The sequence below is a fragment of the Rhinolophus hipposideros genome (assembly GCF_964194185.1).
Source record: "Rhinolophus hipposideros genome assembly, chromosome: 8".
In the NCBI taxonomy this organism is placed as follows: Eukaryota; Metazoa; Chordata; class Mammalia; order Chiroptera; family Rhinolophidae; genus Rhinolophus; species Rhinolophus hipposideros.
The window spans coordinates 67,795,109-67,819,510 of NC_138054.1; the positions used below are offsets into that span (position 1 = coordinate 67,795,109).

The 24,402-nt window shown below is 42.3% G+C and overlaps 1 protein-coding gene across 15 annotated transcripts; it reads right to left on the bottom strand.

Moving 5' to 3' along the window:
• Positions 1–17: 17 nt before the first annotated feature.
• On the bottom strand, positions 18–24,124 carry CAP1 (cyclase associated actin cytoskeleton regulatory protein 1). 15 transcript variants are annotated; one of them, XM_081056946.1, is made up of 14 exons: positions 23,389–23,571; positions 22,842–22,954; positions 11,742–11,863; positions 11,015–11,118; positions 9,164–9,241; positions 7,261–7,404; positions 7,074–7,159; positions 5,632–5,737; positions 4,248–4,425; positions 2,747–2,931; positions 2,445–2,568; positions 2,225–2,307; positions 1,746–1,889; positions 18–1,166 (listed from the first exon to the last, which is right to left on the bottom strand). In XM_081056946.1, exons 3-14 carry the CDS (start codon positions 11,851–11,853, stop codon positions 1,083–1,085), a joined length of 1,428 nt encoding a protein of 475 aa, XP_080913072.1. In that variant the 5' UTR covers positions 11,854–11,863; positions 22,842–22,954; positions 23,389–23,571; the 3' UTR covers positions 18–1,082. The 15 variants fall into 15 exon arrangements, with proteins under 15 accessions (XP_080913072.1, XP_080913070.1, XP_080913065.1 ...); XM_081056944.1 differs by having other exon boundaries at positions 11,742–11,866; positions 23,371–23,461; XM_081056939.1 differs by lacking the exon at positions 22,842–22,954 and adding an exon at positions 22,303–22,495 and having other exon boundaries at positions 23,371–23,426.
• Positions 24,125–24,402: the final 278 nt, after the last annotated feature.

The window sequence follows — 24,402 nt, forward strand, 5'->3', positions numbered from 1 at the left end:
TACAGGTAAATACTAAGCAAGTTTGGTATTAATTTTATTCTATTTTCTGTATAACTTTAAGTACATAAAGGTTTATTTCCACAGGCCTCAGGAAATGGGCAGAAGTCACAGGACAATCTCTTCCCACCAAAAAAATGTTGCATATTTTGGTGTTTGTCCTAGAGGGAAAAACTGAAATTTACATTAGCAATGCTGTGCGCGATTCTTACGTAAGACCTAAAAGCAGTCTGCAGTGGAGATTTTAGTCCTTTGTTCAGGTGCCTGGACAGAAGCCAAAAGCTGATGAGCATAACAGGGCAAAGGAAACAGTGCAGATGGATGACAGGCACCTAACATGGAAGGAGGAAGGAATGCCAGATTCCTTGGAATGGTGTGTTATTTTTTTTCTTTTTTAGTCATCTCTGTGGAAGGTGCTGGGCAGGGATCCCAGAGAAAAAAAAGGGTCCAAGACTCCTTTAACTGGTCTGGGTGCAGGGCACTGCCACAGCTGCTGATATAGGAGAACCTACTATCTCAGGTTCAGGCAGAGCCAGGATGGAGTGCAGAATAAAAGGAATGCTATAGGAAACAATTTTGCTTAGAATGCTAGCTAGATGGCCAAGCTTCAGCCTTTGGTCCAGTGCAACCCTTGCCTCACTTGTCAACAGTGAAAGATTAGTCTGGTTAGAAGAGTCAGCTGGACTCACACCAGCTTCTGGTACCTTCATGCTCATTGTTAGAAAAAGAGTGACTTGTGTGAACTTTCTGAGCTGTTAATGCCTAGGGACCGCTTTATTCTTCCCAAAGACTGTTGGTCAAAGGCTGAAAGCTAAAACACACCAGTCTGAAGTTCCTTAATGGACTGGCAGTGCAGTTGAGCTGATATGGAAAAGCTGCACCTTCCTGCAGAAGATCAACTGACCTGCTATCCCACCCCAAATCTCAGCCTGAGGTATATTTCAGTGAAGGCAGGTAGCTGTGCTTCTCAAAGCAGAGAAGCAGTTTAAGAGCAGAAAGGTAGAGGAAATCTAGAAAAGAACCGTCTCAATACAGATTTATCCCATGGTGTGAGGGAAAGGGCAAAGAACCCAGTGGCACTTTGCTTATCCAGCTATTTCTGTCACTGTGGTGACCAACTTCTGCCCGTTCCATAGGGTCTTGAACTGTTCTGGGACAGGGAACTCATTCTGAAAATAAAGAAACAACAGGTGTAAATCTGAGCTAAAAAAGTAAGTTGAGGTTAAATTCTACACTTTTCCAATGCTTGCTTCCACTAAACTTTGAAAGCAGGTAGGACATAGTGAGAGAGAAACTGAAGCCACCTGAAAAGGCATGACTATGTAACTGGCAGCACCCCATCTTCTGTCACCTCCCCAACCACTGACACAACGAAGGAGCACTGCAGCGTAGGAATGAGAACGGCCCCAAAGCCAGACAAATGTCGGTTTGAATCTGTGCCCTACTGTTCACTGACCAGTGTGATCTTGGACATACTGGTAAGCCTATGAGGCATAGATGAGAGTGTGTATAACTTCATGGCACCAGCTCAACAGGGTTCTGTGACTCAGTGCCTGTACCTTTTTACTACCCTGAGCATCTGCTCAACCTAAGAAAGGCAGAAACCACCCTCCGCTTCTGTGTGTTCGAGGCATGCATCACTGGGTATGATCCACTCTGCAGAATGCCCATCAACTAGCTTTGTCTATGCAGGAAGTCTTCAGTCCCTTCTGCTTTGGTCATACTACTAGAAAGATCAAGACACTTACAAAGTCACCGCCTTCTGTAGGAATGAGGACATTCATCTCAGAAGATTTGGCACTGACTATCTCACACTCCAGGGAATTCTTACTCAGGTAAACGTGGCAGCCATCTGTTTTGTTGATGGAAATGGTTGGCACTTTACCCATTACCTGCAGAGAACACCAAGAACACTAAGTCTCAGCAGCTGGGGAGAACAACAGTAATTTGCAGGAAAAGCTTTCACTGCTTCACGTGATTCAGCAACTGCATGAAAAGCCACAGGTGCACAATAGATACTGGATACTAGGGGCAGGATGGGATGGGATGGGATGGGTGCTGGAAAGAGCCGCTCTAGGAGCCAACTCCTCTCCTGCCACATCCAAAGCAGCTCAGTTTACAGACTTTGTAGAATCAGATTCCCACCACAGCAACATCTGTGGGTCGGCTGTGTCTCTTTCAATTAATTCCTCAGGGACCAAAGGAAGGAGCCAAGATATCAAGTTACCTGAACTTTGACATCCCTACTATTGATTATCTCCACAATGCCCACCACGTCATCGAATACCAGACCGAGTTTCTTACAGTTATCTAGGAGAAGAAAGGGAGGTCAACAGTGTAACTCGAAAGGAAAGTATTATATTTAGAAATCTTTAGGAATAAACTAAGTATGGCTCCAACCCTCTTAGGTTCTAGAACAGAGCGTCCCCAGGACAGTAAGAACTTACCTACTGTAATGGAGTTAATTTTACCCTTGATTTGCAATGTCGTGTTGACACACTTGTATATGTAAGCCACCTGTTTCAGCTCTGTGCCATCTATCACCAGGTTGGAAACATTCTCCTGATTTTCCTATTAAAGAGATACACGTTTCAGGAATCTCATCACCAAGCACACACTACCCCCAAAAACAGGCTATCCCAAACTGTCATTCTTGCAATCTACGCCAGAACCCCACATTCATTTGGCTGTGCTCCATCCAACCCCATCCCCACTCCTTATTTCCCCAGTCCTGCCGTTAATAACTCACCACTCTCCACTTCTTGCCCTCTAGTTCAAGTACAGCTGGCTCCTTCTTCGTGGCAGGTTTGGGGGATGGGCTGACTCCTGGTTTAGGTGCAGAGAATGGTTTGGGGCCACTTCGCACTGGACCGCTCTGAGCCTTCAGGGCAGGGTTCTTGTGAGTCTTCATGTCATCGGAAACATGTTTCAGGGCTGTGAGAACAACAGCTGCCTAGTACCTGTCCTCAGCTCAGGGCTTTGGGCTGAGGCAATAACCAACTTCGGCTAGCAGAAGTTAGATTGACCCTTAACAAAACATTCAAAGCCAAAACCCAGAGCCTTTGAGATGTTCTCTCACAAGCAGTTTTGGAGAAGCACTTTCATAATTTCTCTTCTACCCTAAGGTTAACTTATATAGTTCCATTCAAAAAAATAAAACATGGCATATGTGGGGGCAGGGATGCATATATAAATCCACAGAAAAAGATCTGGAAGGACACATACCAAATATATACTCACAAAATACATATGTAGTTTAAAAAGCAACAGAGGAAGAAAAAGTAACATGTAACAGTAAAGAAAATTTGTAAAAGAAAAAAATCCTCACCCACAGCTAACCCAAATCAGTGTTAGCATTTGAAACTCTCCAGTATTTTTCCTAGCGATGATAGTTGTTTTTATTTGGTTAAAACCATACACACTGTTAAATTTGGTTTAACCAGCTAACATTTAATAAAAATGTTCTTATGTTAACCTACAGTTTCTAAAAATATCTTTTTTTTAGGGAAAAGGTTCCATAATCCCCCTCAGCAGGCTGACCCCCTCCTTGCTCTTGAACATGGCCCAATCTATATAACCAATACTGAATGGCCTTTTTAGTTCCACTACTCCTTGCAGTTGTAGTTTAAATATTAGATTTTTCTTAAACACTGCATGGTTCATTGTAGAAAAGGATTTAATGGCTGCATAGTATTTCATCAAGAGGACATACTACAGTTAACCATTTCTTTTATCATTGGATATTTAGGTTGTCACACCATTTTTAGCTACTATAAACAACACTATAAAACTTGTTCTTTTAGATACTTTTATAGGTAGATGTCTAAAAGAGGGCTGTATAGTTTAGCCTTCCACCTGCTGTGTATAAGGGTATCTACTTTCTCTATACCAACATTAGGTAATTCTTATGCAAATTTTCCACATAGGCTATGTAGTAATAGGGAAAAAGCTCTGGGGAAAACTGCTGGCACCATGCCTTGGCACAATAGGGTACACCACATATGCCACTTAATATTAAATCACTTTCCTATGGGGCAGAGGGCTTCCCTCAACTATGAATCACCCATTTTCAATATCCATTTAAGCTACCTTTGCTGTCCCTTTGGGCAACTTGAAGGAATGTGACACCCAAATTAATTCTCCCCGCCACAAACCAGGGTTCTGGTTTACAGACTGTCCAGTCTCTAGTTGCTACGGTCTGGCCCAAACGACTTACACTACTAACTCTTCTTGCCAAAGTACTCACTTACCATGTGTGATGCTCTCCCCCTGGTTAATCTGTGCAAACAGTGCTGAACGTGAAGCAGAGTCATCTGAGCCTGAACTGGTAGGCATTGGGGGAGGAGGTGGACCTGGTGGTGGTGGGGGAGGCCCTGATCCAGCAGAGGGTCCAGATGGCAATCCACTCAGTTCTTTTGCCACAGGTCCCTGGAACAGTAAGTGCAGACAACAGTCACCCTCTCTTCCCCTCTATTCCATTCTCAATTGGGTCCTACGTGTATGCGGGGCACACGGGGGACCTACTGTAGCCCTGATGCAGTGATCAATGCTTCCTTCTCACACCCAATTTGGCTTTATTCCTTCTCACTCTTTCCCAAGGATCCAACTCAGCTCCACTCTTCGACCTTCTCATTTCTCCTTTGGCCTCTTCCTAATCTCAGCTTAAACCCATTCCTCTAAAAGTCTTCTTAAGTGTCACCGGTACCTGAGACTGGTCCAAGACTGAGCTCATCATCTCCTGCCTGCTCCCCGACCTGTACAGTCTTTATTTCAGTGAAAGACATTACCATCCAAGCTTGACTGGTCAATCGTGTTGAGTCTTCAATCCCCTCAAGCTCATTAAATCTTTCTTTTATCTCAGTTTTTATGTTCTACAAATTCTTTGGTACCAGACTCTAGCACCATGAGCATTTCCTGAGGGTGAGCATGAACCCTTATTCCTAACCTATAAAACTGAGGCGTTTTTAAGGACAAATCTGATCGTTATTACTCTCTTGCTCCAATGCCTATGATAGCTATCACCTGTTATAAAGTCTAAAACTCTCAACCGACCTTCCTTCCCAGCCTTTTCTCCTGAAAATCTGACTATTTCTCCATATTGAATCCAGAGATGACCAATCTCTACATTTATTCTGCATTTACTTTGCTAAAGTTATGCAGTTTGCTGGTATCCCCATTGCTCCCACTTCTCACTGCCTTACACTTGCAAAAACTCTCAGATCAGAGTATATCCCTTCAAAGTACGATCTCTCCCAGTGAGAATCACTCCTCTTTCTCATACTCCGTAGTGTGTTTATGTTTAAAATAGTATTTATCTAGGTGTTTTATATTGGGCTTATGTGTCTGTATTTTGAAGCTTCAAGAGGGCTGGGATAATATAACTCAATCATCTGTCTTCCCTCAGCCTAATCAGTCCCTGACCCATGTTTACTAAAATAGAACAGAAATGAATATTCTTTCTCTGACCCCCACTTTCTTTACTCTTTCTTTTTTCCCTTTCCTTCTCCCCTTTTTCTTTCTATTCTCCACTGAAAAAGACGAGCATTCCTTCTTGAACGTTGGTAGTGCCAAAGTCTAAGAAACCTGTGGACCCCGTCCTGGAGGAATAAAAGAAAGAAGGCAGGATTCACTGACCGTTTTGCTCCAGGTCAGTCCGGTGGTATGGAACTCCTTAATGTAAGCCTGCAGCTCTGTCCATATACTCAAGTAAACTTTGACCCAGTCCACATGCTTCTTATCCCTGGGAGAAGTAAAGAGGAACTCATCACAGGCAGTCAGGATACATTACAACAGTGATTCCAAAACACTTCCTACCTATATGCTCACATCCTCCTACCTGTGGTGTTTCTTAGGCTCTGCTCAACGGCAGCTTTTCTATCATCACTGAGCTTTTCTTCTTTTTAAAAACGTACTCCATTACCCTAATTAGACTCAAGTCCATTAGGAAAGGAACTCCAGATTATATCAGTTTCTCTTATAGCAGCATTCCTCAAACTTTTTCCATAGTAGACCTTAGGCAGAACTTAATACATAAAACTGATAAAAGCAGACATTCTGTGCATGAAGCCATAGCAGAAATCTCTTGAGCATCACTGTGGAATTCTAGGACTGCAAGAAACTCAACTGCCGCAGAGCACACAGTACCTTGTCAAAATATGACCCATACCAAAAAAATAAGAAGTAAAAAACTTCCCTTTAGGAAGAAATACTCAACATTAAGTGATAGAAACAGCTCTGCAGTGTGGTTCCAGCCTCCTTTCTTCTTATACATTAGCTGGAAGACTTTATGGTTATTTAGCATAAGACCTAATTTCCTCAACTACAAAGTGATGGGGATATAATGGTGAGGTATAATGAAAACATTGTGATGCTTAATTCCAGGTTGCTGGAATGATCAGGAGGGGCTTGGTGTTCTGGGACATACTTCACACACATGAACGCTTACTCATTGACAGAGTAGTTACTCAACAAATGCTGACTGATAATGAACAGAAGAAAGGAAGTTTGGGTAGCTTTGCAGCTAAGTAATAGCTACCTACCTACAGTCACTCCAGCTCAAATCCAGCAATGGAGAAGTCAGTTAGGACTGGTGCACATACATGGTTAGACATACAATGAATTCCTCACTTAATACCAAAGTTGGCCAGGCAGCTTTCCTCTCACTTTACCTGACTCCATCAATAGCCAAGGTAATTTCCCAGTAAATCTTACTGAATCTTTTGCCACTCGGCCATTTCAAAATTCTCAACAAAGGAACAAAATCTTGTCTAAACAGGGAAATTAAAAGGCATTAGTCCATTTTAACCTCCAGGAAAACCTCCTGAACTTGGAAGGTTAAACATCAGAAGACTAAAAGGGCCTCTACAAACCCTGGGAAAAAAGCAGAAATGGAAGCAGAAACACTTCCTGCTTACAAATGCAGCTTGTATGAGCCAATCTCTCTCCAACTTTCCACAGGCAGCCCTAAGATAGCAGAAACAACACAGCAGCCAAGGGTAGCCTTAACCCCGAAGTGTTACTCCAGCAGGTATGCAGCTGGGTTTGTACTCTACCCCTTGAGGAATGGCTGGACTTACACATCTTTGTACTCCTTGAGGACTCGGTTTGTATAAAACATGGCAGCATCATTCATTTCTTTCACATAAGGACCAGGCTTGGGAGCCTAGAGAAAAAGAAGGTGTCAGTGTCTCAGAGCCTCTATAGCCCTATCTCCTTACCTTTTTCATCCTATCCCTTCCCTCCCATGGAAGTTGCGCTGCTTACCATAGCCACCCAACCCAGGGCCTGGATACTTTCACTGACAGCTGACAGGTGATTGAACAACTTGCTGCCGCGGTTCTTCTCCCGAAAGGTTACCACTTCTTGGATCTGCTCTGAGATGGGTGCTAACAAATCAGAAAGCTTATTCTGGGAAAAGATGCAAGAAAAGATTCAAGTCAGAGTCTTTCTACAAAACACTTTGTATGTTGGTCAGCTCTGATCCTGAAGGCAAGAATTCTTTATGGACTGCGATGAGTATCCAAATAAACTTTGTATCCGTCCTGCAGATTCATGAGCTAAAATGCTGCTCATCATCTCTCTCTCCTCAGAGTTCCAACTCCTCAGGCTGGATTTTGTGGTTCTTCATGATCAGGACCCACACTCCAGCTATACCAGAAAATTCTACCACTTCAGCCACTTGTCTCTTTTCTGTACCATTCATAGAAGATATCAGTTCATTTCTGGGCCTTTACTCATGAATGTCTCTTCTTTTTCCATCGACCCAAACACTCCTCATGCTTCATGAGGAACAGCCTTCCCATTCCAGTCACACTGGCCTCCTCCAGCATTTATTGTAAGCATAACCAATTTCGGCACATCATCACACACCGGCACAAACTATTAATGGACCCATGTGAATGTTCTTCTCATTAATTCTTCAAAGACAAGGGCTTTGTCTTAGCCCTCTTTTATAATCCTTATAGCCCTCAACACATTGCTAGCCATATAGCAGCTGCTGAGTAGAGATCTGTTGAATCAAATGCAATTAGGGGGTTTGAAATCTGAGCAGACAATGTAGCAAAATGGATGAATCTTATGTTTCTGTGTTTTCACCCTTCCTCCAAAGCTCAGTTTCCCGAACATCTCGATTCTTAGCTCTCAGCATGAAAACAGTCTAAAGCAGGGTCAGCAAACTTTCTATAAAGAGCCGGACAGTAAATCTTTCAGGCTTTGCAAGCCATACAGTCTCTGTTACAATTTCTCACTCTGCCATTGTAGTGTATAAAGCAGCAAGAGACAACGTTTAAAAGAATGGAATGGCTGTATTTAAAAAACCCACCTCATTTACAAAACAGGTGGCAGGCCACATTTGTCCTCTGGGCTACCATCTACCAATCCCTAGTCTAAAGCAAAGGAAATGAAATAGTGTCTCAGCTACCTGATTTGTTTTGGAGAAAAGGTTTAGACAAAATGCTTTAACCATTTAAGACAGATTAAGAGTTGGAGTCTAATATCTTTAACATCACCTTATGCTACTTTTACATTATTTAGGCATGCCGAGGGTCCAAGGATTTTAATATAGCATTAGCAGGAAGACTTGTTTGATTGCCCCGCTGTCTAGCAAAGCAAAAAGCAAAAAGAAGAAACAAAGCTAAAATCTTTGGCTCTGAGAAAAATCTAAATTCTCTATAATTCGTTTCACACCTTGGCAGCATAAAATTCTGAGGTAGAGGTAGAGTTAAAGGGAGATTCCCCCACCCACTGAAGGATGAGGGAAGAAGCAGTACTTGAGAAGTTTTCGGATCTCCATAGTAGCATTATTAAAGCTCACTCACAGTGAAGCAAAAGAACTACACTCTCTGTGACCCAAAGGGCTTATGGGATAATGTGATGAATTTAGCCTCAACGAAGAGGCTAAAAAAAAACGCTGACAACTAAGAGAAGCAGCAAAGTCCCATGGGTAACTACAGTCCTAAGTGAAACGACAGAAGAAAGGCCAGGAAAACCCAATACTCAGTGGCATGTTCCTATACTGACACTCTAAGTGTGACTCTACTTCTGGAACTTGGTGTGATAGTACATGAGCCTGGTGGGTCTATTTTTGCAAGTTGTGATAGCTTAGCAGAAACCTCCCAACTTGTCCTGAACATCAAACCGAAACAAAACCAACCAGTAGTGAACTTACACCTCCTGGCTGCTGGCACTGAGAGGCTGTAACCAAGAGAGCTCGCTCCAACTTCAGACCGGTGTGGACCATCTCCGCCTGCCGGAAAGAGAACAATCAGCTATCGATGACACATTACAACTGGAGAGGTCCTGATAAGAATAACCTGAAACCTCCACTTCCATGTACTCTAGTAGGAACCCAGGCACTTCATGTTGCTTTCCTCAGATATTCCAGATTATAGGGACTGAGAACAGAATTCCATATCCCACTGTTTCTATTGGCTATGTATCAGGGATACACATCCAGGAAATTAGGATCATCAGGGCTAGCCTTAGAGGTCAAGTTAGCAACTGCACATGCAGTGTGACACGAAGTGCACTCCTCCCCCTCATCACCAAAAAGACCTCTTTTCTCAAAAAAATAAAGACAGGAATAAAGGCAAAGGCCTAAGTTTATGCCTAAAATTTTCAAGGTATTTACTCCTTTAGCTTAAAGCTATTACTCAAATGTTAGATCATGATCCATTCATAGGTAATTAATCAAATCAACTTAATGAGCCATAACCACCAATACTTTATTAAATGAAATAACCAGCACTTTACTAAATGAAATAGAGCAATAAATAACGAGTGCAGTACATCAGCTTGAAATTATTTCCAAATAAAAAGTTTTTTAAAAGTACAATAGAACTAATACAAGCAGTATTTTGTGAAACTTATCTGTTACAAAGATGTATTTTCTTACTAAGGGTCATGGTCAAAAAAGTTTAAGAAACATGAGGCTATAAGAACTATTAAAATACAAAAATTCAAATGAAGTAATCTATTTTTATCTGGATTTGCATTTTTAAATACAAAAGTGATATGTTTTTAAAATTTTTCAAATGTTACGGACGATATAAAGTAAAAATGCAAACCCAATAGAGTGTGGAACTATTGAAGTCCCAGTTCCACATTCTAGAGCAGGGGTGTCCGAATTTTTTTCAACGTTTTTTACCAAGGGCCATATGCAGTAAAATACACAAACAGCTGGCCCACTCACTCGAGGTGAAGTACATATTGCCTCAACTGGTTTATTTAAGTAAACTAAATATATTTTTGGAATTTGCTGCGGGCCAATAAAAAATGGATCGCGGGCCGCAGTTTGGACAGCCCTGCGCTAGAGCTAACACCACTGCCGACAAATGGTATATAAGAGGTTCAAAATAGATCTTTCAAAGTAACCAGTCCTGCTGGAGGGTCAGGAAGATCCTAAACATGGCTATTACTTCTCAAAGATCAGTAAGAAGACCAGCAGGAAGATTTTGGGGCCCAAAGAGAGAGCCCAAAATATATACGTGAGTGTGGGGTAGTGGTGATGACGTGGGTGGCAGAACATGAAGGGAGGTGGGTGGAGAGGCAGCAGCACATGAAGGGAGGTGGGTGGAGAGGCACCTGTCACTGCCTACTTCATATTCTTGCTGTGGGCTAAGTGTAAAAATAACTCATATTAGCATAACCAATAACTCTGAAGTACAGTTTTATAAATGCTAAGTCACAATAATGACTCTTTTGAACAAGCCACCTAAGCACGGTTATATAACATGTTAGGATGAGACTGGTAGCATGTTCTCACTACAAAGATGAACGGAGTCATATTTTAGGCACCAAGCAAGTTATCTATATTTTAAAAAGCCCACACAGAATATGTGATAAAAGCAGGGGACCTGGGAAAATCTGAGGAACCGCTCCAGTGCCTGGACTGAACTCCAGCAGAAGTTGGCAAGAAAGGAGCCAGAAGCCTCTTAAGGAGCTCTTAACCCAAGGGTGAGTAGGATTTGAAGAAAGCCCCCAGTCCTTAAAAGAGGGGAAAAAGGGAAAACATCCTTACATGTTTCTGCACATCTCCTCCGATCTCTTTACTGATCTTCAAGTACTCTGCCACAGGACCAGCAAGCAGTGAGTCAAATGCTTGCACATAGGGAACTGCTCCTGCTGAAGACAGATACATCACAAAGAATCAGTCACGCATCAGAAAGTGATTTGTTAAAAAGCACTTGCATATTAAAGTGGAAAGGGAAGGCTACACAGTAAACAGAATACTGGAACATGAGCCAGGAAACCTAGGTTCTAGTTCCACTGCCACCGCTAACTGGTTGTATGACCCTGACTTAAGTCCCTTTTCCTCTGAGCTTAATTTTCTTTATCTATAAAATGAAAATAAACAGAATGATCCCCCAAGGTTCCTTTTAGCTCTAACATTCTATGATTCAATTGGTGCATATGCAAAATGGCCAATTTGCCAATCATTTAGAGGAAATTTTAATATCACTTGTCATTTGACTTACACTGGAGTCATTTTGGTAAAGAAAGAACAGGAAACAGCACACAAGCAGGAAGTTCTTGTGTTAAAATAACTTAACCACAGGCCTCCCTGTACAAGTCACTTCCTCCCTTATCTGTTCAGAGCAATTCAATTTGCAGGCGATGAACTTTCTAGATTAAGCGTTTTTTGGAAGTTAGCTTCAAAGGAGAGAATACACTGTGAGAGAAAAATTCTAGGCCAAGACACTGAGTCTTCATTCAAAGTATTCTGCTGGGCTGCATATACTGCTTACCTTTTGTAGCACTGTCTCCGTACCCACAGTGCATGTCAGAGGCATGGGATACTGCTTCCAGGCGGCCCACTGCCCTCTCCAATCTTTCTACCAGATTTTGCATGTCAGCCATAACGTACCACCTGCTGAAACAGATCAAATGTCATTTGTTATTTTAATATTACATAGTACCTAAGGAGAAAAGACAGAATACTCTAGAGGGTGAAGAGGATGCCAACTCTGAGGAACAGAATCATTTAATAATAAAATAAGATGGAAAACAGTCTAGCATATTTGCAAAATCATAGAGACCTCATTAAGCAAGAGAACTACCCAGGAAAAGATGTTCACTGAAAGCAAATGCTTCCTCATTCAAATACGTGCTGAATATTTATGACACCACGGACATCATAATTTAGAATTTACGAAGTGTAGTAGCATACATTGTCTTAGATTGTGCCTTCCAACAACTATTCAGGGATGGAAAGAGAATTATTACACTCTTAGAGATAGGAAACTTAATGTCAGTGAAGTTAAATGATTTACCTACAGTCACATAATTAGGTAATAGGGAAGCCAGTACTCAAATTCAAGTCTGGCTCTAAGTTCAGTGTTTTTTCCTGTAATATCCTGCATATGAATGCCCAAAACCAAGATAAATAGAATATTTATCAGGCCCTCAATAACTTACAGTCTAATATAGGAGACTCAACATCTACAACTATACAACAAATAGAAAACAATACTGCAGATAGAATAATACAGGATTTCAGAGAGGGGCAGAACATATCAGCTGGAAGGATCAGATAAGGACAGCATGAGAAACTGCCGTTTGAGCCAGGCTTCAAGTGAGGATGGTCGGATAGATCTGGATATGCAGTAGGGGAAGAATGGACACATCCAGAAGAGCTTCTCACGGATCTTTCACAAGTACTAATTTATCTCACTCACCTTTCTCTGGCTCGTTCCCTATTATACTCTATCATCTAGACCACTCTCTGACAGGTAGAAGTTCAATAAACATTTATGAAATTGAATGTCAACTGTAATTGAAAATTTTCGTATTATATTATATAAAGTTAATGAACCTGAAGTATAGCAAGCCGAAACTTCAAAGGGACAAGTGTTCTGAAAGCTGCCCATAAAGAAGTGTTAACTGTTATCAATATACATCTACATAAAATGCTTGAGACCATAAGTGAGCTCATAAAAATCAGTGAAATTTCAACCAACCCTTGACTTGGAGAGATTCCACTTCAAAGCATTAATGACTTCAGGTAACTGAAACCAAATGGACTCAACTCCCTTGAAGCCGCCTAAAATGACCATAGCAATTACAATTCCCCCAAAGATGACGACGTGCCAGAATATCTCAACTCAACACATTGTTCTCCTGTGGAAGAGATAAGCAGCTCACAGGATATAGTATCCCTGTCTATTCTTTTCTGTGTATGGGCTTGGGTCTTTCTGGGCCTGGTGACTTGCCAGAGAATGTTGTTTAAAAGAGAATCAAAGAAAAAAAAATGAGAATGCGAACCAAATAAGCCTTTCCATTCCGTGTCCTGGAGACATGACAGCAGCCTCTAAGTCTCTGCTCTGCTCACAAATGGAGCGGATTAGAAGCAGCCAATATACTACTCTCGCTTATGTTATGCCACCATCACCTGAGTCCCCAAATTGCTGCCCATTCTGGGTACTGACTAGGGACAAACTTACATATAATTCATCACACTCGATAAATCCCAGGGGAAAAGACAGTGAATGCAATAAACTCCCAAGCTATCTTCCATTAATAGACATCGCCCGTTCTGTTATAAAACATGTTCCTTCATACACAATGACTGCTATGGGTTGAGACAAGTGTTAACATGAAAACACAGTACAAGTATCTCTAAAGACTGCCAGAGTTAGTGAACACTTACCAATATTAAAAGCTTAACACAGGCTTCATGGGATTTGGGTTCCTTTTCCCTACTTCACTTGTACTTGTAAGCTTTCATTGCTAAGCAAGCTATAGTTCTGCTGTCTAACTTAAGCAAAACAAAGAAACAATACAATTTATAGCTAGTGTCATTCTACCACTAACCGAATATAGAACAGTTCCTAGTTTTTTTGTTTTTGGTGGGGGTGGGATGAAATGTGAGATGCTATGGGAAAGAATGCCCAGAACTGAAGGCACCAAAAGACACCTTGTCTTATTGTCGACGCACACATATTCACATTCTTTAGGTGGTCGTGTCCACTCCCAAACCTTCCACTCCCATCCTTGCAGTACCATCCAATCTGCTTGCCAAGTGGTACCACCACAACCACCTATAGACTAACAACTCCCAGAGCAGTATATCCAACTCAGGGCATTCTCCTGGGATTCAGAATTTTAAATCCAGCTTCCACTTAGACACCTCTACCTGGATGTCTCAAAAGCATCTCAAATTGAAATGTCCAATACAGAACTCATCATTTTCCCACCCTCCATCCCCACCTGTCTCAGTATTCCAGCACTATCATCAATCACTGGATTGACCAAGCCAGTAACCTAGAAATGATTAAGCAGTGAAGTATAGTGGTTAAGATCATGGTATTTAGAGAAGTCACACAGATTGGGGGTTTTAATAACAGCACTCACTGGCTCTGTAACTATAAATGTTACCAAATGTTCTGGGCCTCAGCTTCCTTATCTGTGTAATGGGGACAACAGTACAAAATCCAAAGGGCTGCACGAGAATCAAAAGGAAATACATATAGAAGTATATGGCTCAGTCCTGAAAAACTATTAAGGATTCCATATATGTTAACTCAATTATCTTCTTCCTTACTCCCCAAATCTAATCAGTTGTCAAAATCCACAGGCTCTATCTTATATTGCTCTTGAATAACTAACTGCCCCTTGCCTTTATCCTCATTGACAAAAATTAGGTCTTTATGACTTTGCCTACATTACTGCAATAACTTCGTGGCTAGTCTTCCCAAATTTCACTAATAGAAGGTCTTTATCCATATTACCACAGTGACCCTTCTCAAATGCAAAGGTAATTATGATAATCTTTGCTTCCCCTTCCCAATCTGTCCCATCTCAGAACTACTGTCTTTTAAGACTCAGCTAAGGTGCTGCCTTCTCCAGAAAGCCTTTCCAGTTTGGTACGCTTTTCTTTCTCAATCTGCCCCCCTTTCCAGAACTCCTGTTTTCCATTAAGTCTCAGCCAAGGTGTCACTCCCCAAGAAGCATGTCCAGTATGTGTTCCCACAACATTGTGCACTTTCCTCTACCACACATTTAACACACTGGTTTAAAATCACCTATTTAACAGTCAACAGGCAATTAGCCACCCCAGAGCAGAGACTCTATCTTCTTTTTGTAATTCCAGTACTATGTATGTAGTAGGCACTATAAATACAGTAGGTTGATAAGGGTCCCTGAAAAAAAAAAAGGGCCTTTACCCTCTCTCCACTCAACACAAGACTAGCTGTCTCCTCTTTCTGACAAATCTGGGAAAAGTCTGTTGTTTTTCTCTTTCTTTTTTCTTTTTTGCTTATTTATAGGATCTTATAAATATTCCCATCTTTCAAATAAAAGCTGCCGTCTTGGGCACAAATCACATTGATATAGGGATCTTTAAATCAACTATCATAAGGAAAATAAGCTTGTTTATTAGATGATATAATATTAATTAAAAACAATACTCTCTTATAGTTTCAAGTGCTTTACATCACCAAGCTGTGGCTTCTTTTGAGACTTTAAAATATTTCTGTGAGGTATGTTATGAAGATATTGATCCCCATCTTTAGAATGAAGAAACTGACAGAAGTTAAAAAAGGTTGCCCAGTGTCAGCCAGTGGGGAAGAGCACCTGGACGTGAGCACAAATTTTCTGAATCCTCGTCTGAAGCTCTTCCCACCGCTCTATTTGAGTCCCACAGCTTTCAAACAATCAAGTGACTGTGGTTCATCAGAGCACCCAGCCCAGTGTCTACTGAGCACAGCACTGGGGATTCAAATTCTCTTTATGGTGTCTTTAGTTACATTAGCAGTTTTCAATTTTCTCCATGGAGGCTAATATTTTTTCACATTCAGGCTGGATGACACGTTTGGAAGGCTAATGTTTAAAATAAGGGTTTTCCCAAAGAATACAGAACTGCCAGAGCAGAAAACTCTGCCTAATCTTGTTTCTTGCCATTTCTGATTGACAATAGCCAAGATCTGTATGTAAGCCTCCATAAATGAATGTACAAATTCCCAACTATTTAAAGTCATCATAAAAGCTTCAGAGAGAGAGGCAACCCCAATTACACAAATCTAAATAAAATTAGGATTCAGGAGACCAAGGTTTGAGTCCCAACTCTGCCATGTATTAACTGTATAACTTTAGGGCAGTCATTCAGTAGATTCTCACCCAGCACCCAGAGAGGTTAAGGATTAAAGGAGTACATTTTATAAATGAGTAGTCACTTTGGGAGCCTTAAAATGCAGTTCAAATGTAAAATGTTATCAGTGCATACTGTATGCTAAAATATAGGCCTCTAGAAAGATGGAAATTTATCCATCCCCCCCACCCCAACCTCAAGCCCCATTAATTCACAGCACCTAGACAACCTGGCACACAGAAGATGCTCACAAAATGAAAGTACTTAGCATTGTGGCAGCTGCAGAAGATATAGAAGACACGTGGTCCCTGTCCTCCAGAAGCTTTCATTCTTATTGGGAAGGCCAAGGCAGACTAAAAACTGAAGACTGTACTTTTAAAAATTCTGTTAGAGATTACCTAACTTCACTTGGATCAGGGAAAGTTAAAGTATCAGTCTTTGTACTAAAGCTTTGTCTTTGCAGAATGTTGTATGGTTCTGAATTATATAATATAAATGACTATGTGGTCTCAGAGTTCAGAAGAAATCAATGAGGACTAGAGGTGATCTGCTTTCAGGAAGGAAGTGGGGCATGTTGGTGGAAAACGGTAAAAGGAAAAAGGAAAAAGAGAAGACATTCCAGAGCAACCAGAAGCAAAGAGAAACCAAAAAGGCTATGTACATAAAGTACGAGTAGGTTAGCCCACACAGAGCCTGCAGCATGAAGTGTCATGGGAAATAAGGCTGGATAAGCAAGCCAGGCTAGGTTAATGGAGCTGCACTGGAAGCCAGACAGTATCTGAATTTGATGTTGTGATAAATATGAAGCCATCCAGGGGTTCTGAGTGAAGGAATAATGTGATGAAAGCAAAAATTGTACAAGTGCTGTCTGATAAACAGATGGCATTTGGAAAAAAAGGGAAGATATTAGGGTCTAGGTTAGGTTGAAGCTGTTCATCTAACTGTAAAATAAGAGGACCACTGCAAAAAATATTTTTTACATTCCAAAGGAAAAAAATCCGTCACATCTAGTGTTTAAGCAGATCTAGAAACCAAATGAAAAGAATCAACCTACAAATAATCAATTTTAGGCAACTAAGTAACCAGTATCTGAATTAAGTGCTGTGGAAATACAAAAGAACAGTAAAATAGTTTTTCTGCTCTAAGGGAGTCTAGCAGGAGAAACAAAGCTACCTTCCACTGAATCTCTGGTTCTCAGGATAAGGAGGGAGTGTAGAAATTATCTTGTAAAAACACCATCGGATGCCAGAACAGACCTTTCGACATTGTCAGCAATTAGCCAGGTAACCTCTGTTCAAACACCTTCAGTGTGGAGAACCCGAGACTTCTGGAGGCAGTCCATTCCATTCAGACAGCTCAAAGTATTAAAAGTTCTTCCTTATATGGAGGCAAAATCAGCTTCCCTGCAGCTTCCACCCACTGACTTGGTTCTGCTCTTAGAGGTCACACAAAACAAGTGTGCATTAAACACAGAACAAGTACTAACTGTGTGGTACTGACTATTGAGGAGTACAGGCATTCAGAAGGGACTCCGGAGTTGCAAATCCAGTAGCCTAAAAGAATGATGAGACTATAGGCAGAAACATGTTCTGCAATGTTCCAGTTAGGGCAAGAAGATGAAGTCAGTTTTGGATCCACAGAATGTGAAGAGAAGACGAAGCTTCTAATTGGAAATATCCAGTAAGTAGTTAGAAGTAAAGCTTAGGGAAGGATCGATGTTTGCAAGGCACTAGCAAAGAAATGCTATCAAGTCACAAGAATGGATAGGCTCTGGGAGGGGTATCATGCAAAGCAAATAGAAAGTAGGAGCTCGATTCTCCAGCAATTTCTTTTGTAGTTTAAAACAAAGAAAAATCAGAAATGGCTACAGATTCCAGTCAAAACTGCTTCATTCATCATTCTAACAACTCAAACAACCCAATTCCTTCTGCCTATTCAAGGAAGTGGTTCGGAAGTAAATGGAACCAGGTTACTCCTGCAGTTCTTGTCCCATCTCACCAGGCAATTAAGACAGTGGTACGAATTTCTACTTGAGTAGGAAGGAAGTTGCGACGCTTAAAATGTTTTCTACTTTGTTTGGTAGTTGTTCCTCTAAGTCATACCCTTAAATAAAATTGAAAAGAAATCAACTATACAAGTCAGCCTGTATACTACGGTAACCCAACTGATCTGCTTCAAAATGTTTCTCTTGGCCTTGACTTTGTAATTCTCTTCCTGAGATGTTATCCTAAGAAAGTAATCCCAATGTGGGAAAAGTGATAGGTGGGAAGGTGTTCACTGCAATGTTAGGTTACACTTCTGATTATAGGGGAATAGCTAAAGGCACTGCAGAAAAACACTTGAAGAAAACACAAAATTTAAAGTACTTGTCACACAGAGTGATGGGAGTTTGGACAATTTCCCCCTCTATTTCCCGAATTTCTTTACCAAAATTATATAATTTCTTTATAACAAAAACAAAACAAAACAGCTCCACTAGGCTATATCTCTTAAGCTACCACTGAGCTATAAGGCATTAGTTCTACTCCGAACAACATAGAAATTCTCATCACTAGGCTCTAACATGTCACAAAGCAAAACCTAGACATGATAATAGGAGATACTTACAAATTGGCTGTTTTAACCCAGAAACCAAAGAACAGATACCACTTTGCCCCAGTAAAGATGCCATCTAAATCTAACCCAAATCAGGAGCCACTGTTCTTCCTCAAGCATTTGGTTTCGCTGATGAAACCAATGACATTTAGTGCCTGAGTCACTGCCACCTGAGGTTTAGATTAAAAGAGAAAGAAAAGCCTATCTTCCAGGGAGGGAAAGAATCCAACTCAGTATCAGCACTAGGCTCCTGTTCCCTCCTTAAACACAGTCTCTATCTGAAACTCCAGGAGTGAGAAAAGGTAGTAATGGTGTACGAGTTGCAGTCAGACTTGGGAACGAGCTGTTTCAATGGTCTGGGGCAAACGGATAACTGTGTGTCCATGGGTTCTGCTCTCTCTTACATTCAAGAAATATTATGAAGACTAGCTCCATCAGAGCATTCAGCAGGAATCTTTGACACTATATAAGGAAAAACTGCATTGGCTGATTCCAGCTGGGCAGTTGCTTTAAACAGAACATTTCCCATTCTCATGCAGAAAAGATAGATTCAAGGATGCCATTTGTCCCTAGCCATGATTCAGCTACAACTAGATGTATAAAAAGATCTCTGACTGTTAAGTCTATAATTAACTTAAGTATAGGAATTTTTGTGACTTTTGGAGGAAGAAACCGAAAAGCACAGAAACAAACAAACAAAAAAGCAAGCTCATTCCTTCCATGAAACATTTCAACGATAACTATTTTCCAGCTGGATGGAAAAGTTTCACACGACAAGGTTTGGTAATACAAGGCAAATAAAGCTGCATTGTAGCTGAGGAATATTTTTAGAGTTAAGATTCTTTTTATGGGGTTTACATGATGGTATATCAAGAAGAAACAGTTCCATGGTGGATGCTATAGCTGCATTTAATTAATTTCTTTAAACCAATCAAAATAAACGTTGAATACCAATATCATAAACTATATGCAATTTAAAATAAATGAAAATTCCTGTCCACTAAACCAAGCTGCCTAAATGCAGGCGACAGGATCAAAACAGGAATTTATATAGCCCCAGTGTGGGGGACATAGAAATCTGCTGACTTGCACTGTCAACTCAAAGCTTTGGAGTGCCTGCCTAATCAGTAGTATTTCTCAAAGATCACATCCCCTGAGGAGAAAAACAAAAACAAAAAAGAAAGAAAAAGGCAAGTCCTTCAAGGAACACCCAGGAATTCCTTGAGTAAGCATTTCTATTTGTATCAAGAAAACACAATGCAGGGTACCCAGTGCTTCTCATGTGCCATACACTGTGCTAAGCATGGCCATGGACCCTGCCCTCAGAGAATTTGGTTGGAGAGATAAGACATTGTTGCACAATCATAGCTATATTTTCTGATGCAGTGGTTCTCGATCAGGGACAATTCTGTCCTCCAGGAAACGTTTGGCAATGTCTGGAGACATTTTTGGTTGTCACAATTGAGGGAGTGCTACTGGCATCTAATTGGTAGAGGCCAGGGATACTGCTAAAATCCTACACTTCACAGGACAATCCCACAACAAAAAATTATCTGGCCCACAATGTCAACTATGCCAAGGTTGAGAAACGCTGTTCTAATGTGATAAGGAGCAAAAGGGAAGCAGAAGAGATACAAATAAAATGCTAATGTAGCAGTTTAGGACGTTCTAAATTACAATGTCAATCTGTACCATCCACTGAAAGGAATTAAGATAAGGGTCTGATTGTGGAGAATTTTTTAAATTGGACAATGGAGTTTAGACTTGATTATTTGGGAATATGAAGCCAGTGAAGGAGTAATGAGATGAAAATAGTTCTTTGTAAAAGATAAGACTGGTTGTGGTAGACAAGTTGAAGTATAGGCATGAAAGTCAGGTTAGCAGAAAGTAAAGAAACTAATGATAATTCAAAGGAATAATCACTAAGACTGGGTAAGATTTGGCTTGAGGATCCTCAGATTTCAAATCTCAGGATTAAATTTCAAACCAGAGGGTTCAACTTCCAATGACACTTTGCATTTGCTCACTTAAGTAAAATGAATCTTTGGAGTCCTAATGCTTCACAGAAAACTGAAAGGAGGAAGTCACTTTTTAAAGACTTAGTCCCTGGTTACGAAAATAATTGCAGCTAAACAAATGTATGTATAACCAAGAAAAGGGGTGAGAAAAAGATCACCGCTCAGATTGCAAACAAAAAATTTTACAAACTAAACAACTAACATCCTCAAAGCAAAAATACACTCACTCTGAATCTTAACAATACCATCATTTTCTGTTTGCATGACAGGTTGTATTTGACAAAGTACTTTTCACTGCTGTCATTTTATTTAATCTCCTCTGAGACATTATGTCCATCTAATTGGTAATGTATTTCGGGGAAAGAAAAAGGCAGGAAATATCTAGAGAAGTTTCTTTATATTGGACTGCAGCAACTCAAACAAGAAGCAAACTGCTAACCACAGAGTAATATCCAAATGCACTCAAACAAGGCATCAAAAGCTCTTCACAACCTGGCAGCCGTCTACCTTTTTCCTGGTTTTATCTTCTGCCACAAACTCCAGGCTCTGGTACTTCATTAAACAACGTAACCCTCTAGGGCATCCACATCGTTGCTCTTGCTGTTTCCACTAGTTGGGATACATTAGACATCTTTGGCTAGACGTGCTGCAAACACCTTGAACTAAGTATGTCCACAATTCATTTTCTTTCCGAGCCACCTCCCTCCAACTCCCCGCTCCCTCTCCCTCCCTCTCACAGTACGTATCTCGGTGAATGGTACCACCCAAGTTCCTTGAGCCAGAAAACCAGGCAATCATCCTAGACTACTTTTTCTTCATTCCCATAAACAATCAGCCTCCACTTCAATGGATTCCATCTTTTTAATATTGTTCAAAGCTGATTCCTCCTCTCTTTCCCACTGTCTCTTAGTTCAAGCCATGAATACGGCAACAGCTTCCCAACACTGTTCTATTTCCTCACCTGTCCCTTCCCATTTGATAGACCGAACTTTCTAAAACACATCTGACTACATCGTTTTTCCTACACAAAACCCTTTAAAGCCTCCCGATAGCTTTCAGGATAAAATCCAAATTCCTTCGCATGGTTTATAGGGTCCTTCATATTTGACCCCCAACACTTCCCATTTCCTCCACTTCTCCAAGCATTACTAGAATTCCAGCCACACTGAACTAGTCATGGTCTGTCACAAGTCCAGATCTCCATGTCCTTGCACTGTCTTTGCTCGGAAATCCCTGTTCCAGATTCACCATATGGCTAAATAGATCCTGCAAGACTGAGCCTCCTATTTCCTCCTCAAAGCCTGAAAACCTGACGCAGGTATTCCGCCTGTGGTCTCATGCTTCATTTGTCCACTCCCTGCTCCACTCCATGAGAACGGTATTCTCAGCCACCAGGGCCAAGTGCCTCATTTAATGTGCCTTACACATATTAAGGGTTTAAGAAATAATTGGTGGATGATAAATGTGCGGAGCTGCCCTGTTTTTCACTTGAACAGGGATCCCTACAAAGAACTTCGACTCACACAGTTCTGATATTCACCACCTCTGCCTTCAAATGTTGTCATCCTCTCTCATCGACCTTATTCCTATTCACCCTTCAAAATTCACCTGAAACTTGCTTCTGCACAAGGCATTGTCCTGAGCCCCATGTTACACACTTCCAAAGCACCCTGTGTTCTCGCCTAACACTCCCATTTATGATGACTTCTTACACGTCCTTGCAAACACTGTTAGCTCCATGAGGGCAGGGTCTAGCTGGTTTTGTTTCAAAAACTGCTTTCCCCGGATGTGGCAGAGTGCCCTGAGAATAAACACAAAAGTATACTGAATTTAATCCTGTGCAGTGAGTAGATGTGCACGTAAAAGATGAGCAAAATAAGGCTCAAAGCAGTTACACACGGCATCTATGTTACAAACACTCAGCAGTGGAGCCAGACCAAACCGGAGCCATCTGACTTCAGGTCCAGAAATATGCAACACACTCAATCAAGTTAACTCGGCTTTTCAGAGGAAGAGCGATAGACTAGGAGGAAGGGGAGGCTATCAGAATGCAAATGTAACGACCAGCCCTTCTCTTTTTAAAGTCTCCCCCCACCCCCGGCATTCCAAACAGGCTGCATTATAAAAATTTTAAAAAAAGTTCTAACCGGCGGGTGGTCTTTAACTTGTAGATGCTCAAGAGAGGACACCAACCGGAAGACCGCTCCAAGGTACAGTGGTTCCCGGGAAACGAATGTGGGAAGGATCTGCGGCTGATAATCTAAGGAACCGAAATCATGATTGCGATTCCTCATGATTCACTCGCTCTATCTTAGACCAGTCTCTTCTCTACGGAGATCAATCCACGCAATGGGGGCGAGATGGGGATAGGGAAGACTAAAGTCTCGGAGGTTCCTTTCAGTCAGGGCACCTTAAGAATCATCCCTCAGCCGCGGCTGATACCAGGACTGCGAAATCCAGTGGAGGGGCCTCCCCCAGGAGAGGCCGGCTCAGTTGGTCACCCCCGCCCCACCTCAAGAGACCGCGCCCAGGATCCCAGGTCGGCCTGAGGGCCTCGGCCCTAGCCCCCTCAGCAGGGTTCAGCACACGCGCATAAACCAGAAAGGCCACTAACAATGCTAGGGGCCAGAGGGCTGCGGAGGAGACCCCAGTCCCCATCCCGTCGTACAGCCTCACCTCAGAGTTCTGCCTCACCTCGGGACTGCGAACAGCCGTTCTCCACTTCCGGCAAGAACCGCCCAGCAATCTTCGCGCGACCCACTTCCGGGCCCTCACTGGGCGCGGCCCCCCCACCGGAAATGAACGGCCGGCTGAAGCGCCAGGCTAGGGGAGGGCCCGGGAGAAAGTCCGCCCGCCTCGCTCGTGACTCCGCCCCCTACTCACCAGGCCGGAGAGACTCCGCGCTAGCACGGAGGACACCTGGGAAAGAGCCCCGCCCCCTGGTCAGGAGCTACTCTGGAGGCGTGCTCAAGGTTAGCCACGCCCTCTGTCAACTGTAGGAGTCGAAATCGCTCGGGCCAATGAAGTGACGAAATTACTGGGTAAGCGCCACCTCCGGAGAAAGAGGACAGGTGAGTGGCTAACTCTCCTATCAGTTTTGTGTCAATGGCAAAGGCCCGTCCTTTCTTACAGCAGTCCGGAAGGGATATTGGAGGGGCCGACTGGCAGGTTCTATCTACTAAGGGCGCGAATTCCCTGCGGCCGTCAGCTATCTGTGGGGATGGAGGCTAAGCTCCGCCCCTCTCTGGGGGAGCGTACCTCGGTTTCTCTGTTTGTGACTTGGGAAGGCCCTTGGCTGGACCAGTATTCTGGGTGTGGGGAGGGGAGTCGGTGAGGGCGCGTGGGCTCAGTCCCGCGTTTTGGGGCGTCCCCGCCGCCGTCCTGCTCGCTCTGCACGCGGCTGGGAAGGTGGAAGCTCGCCCTATTTCCTGTTTGTTCTCTGCACTGTGTGACCATAGATGGTCAGGCCTGGGGCCGCGCGAAAGCCTCCGCCCCTCGGTTTTGGAGTCCTTCCTCTGGGCGCGCAGGGTGTGGTCTCTGAGAAAGAGATGAGAGGAATTAGAGAAGATCCTACTCAATTCCGCTAAAACCTAGCTTTTGTGGCAGCGTGCCCCCCGCCCCCGGCTGGGTGTGCCCAGCCGGCTGCCACTCAGTTCAAAGGAGGTGCCACACGGTAGCTGCAGCCCGCGGGCCATACTTTGCTTCGGG

Coding starts and splice junctions, on each gene's coding strand:
- CAP1 (XM_081056932.1), bottom strand. CDS start 22,343: ATGGGGCTCAGGACAATGCCTTGTGCAGAAGCAAGTTTCAG. Junction 2,308..2,444: donor AATTAACTCCATTACAGTAG/GTAAGTTCTTAC, acceptor TTCTTCTCCTAG/ATAACTGTAAGAAACTCGGT. Junction 1,890..2,224: donor GTAGGGATGTCAAAGTTCAG/GTAACTTGATAT, acceptor TGTTCTCTGCAG/GTAATGGGTAAAGTGCCAAC.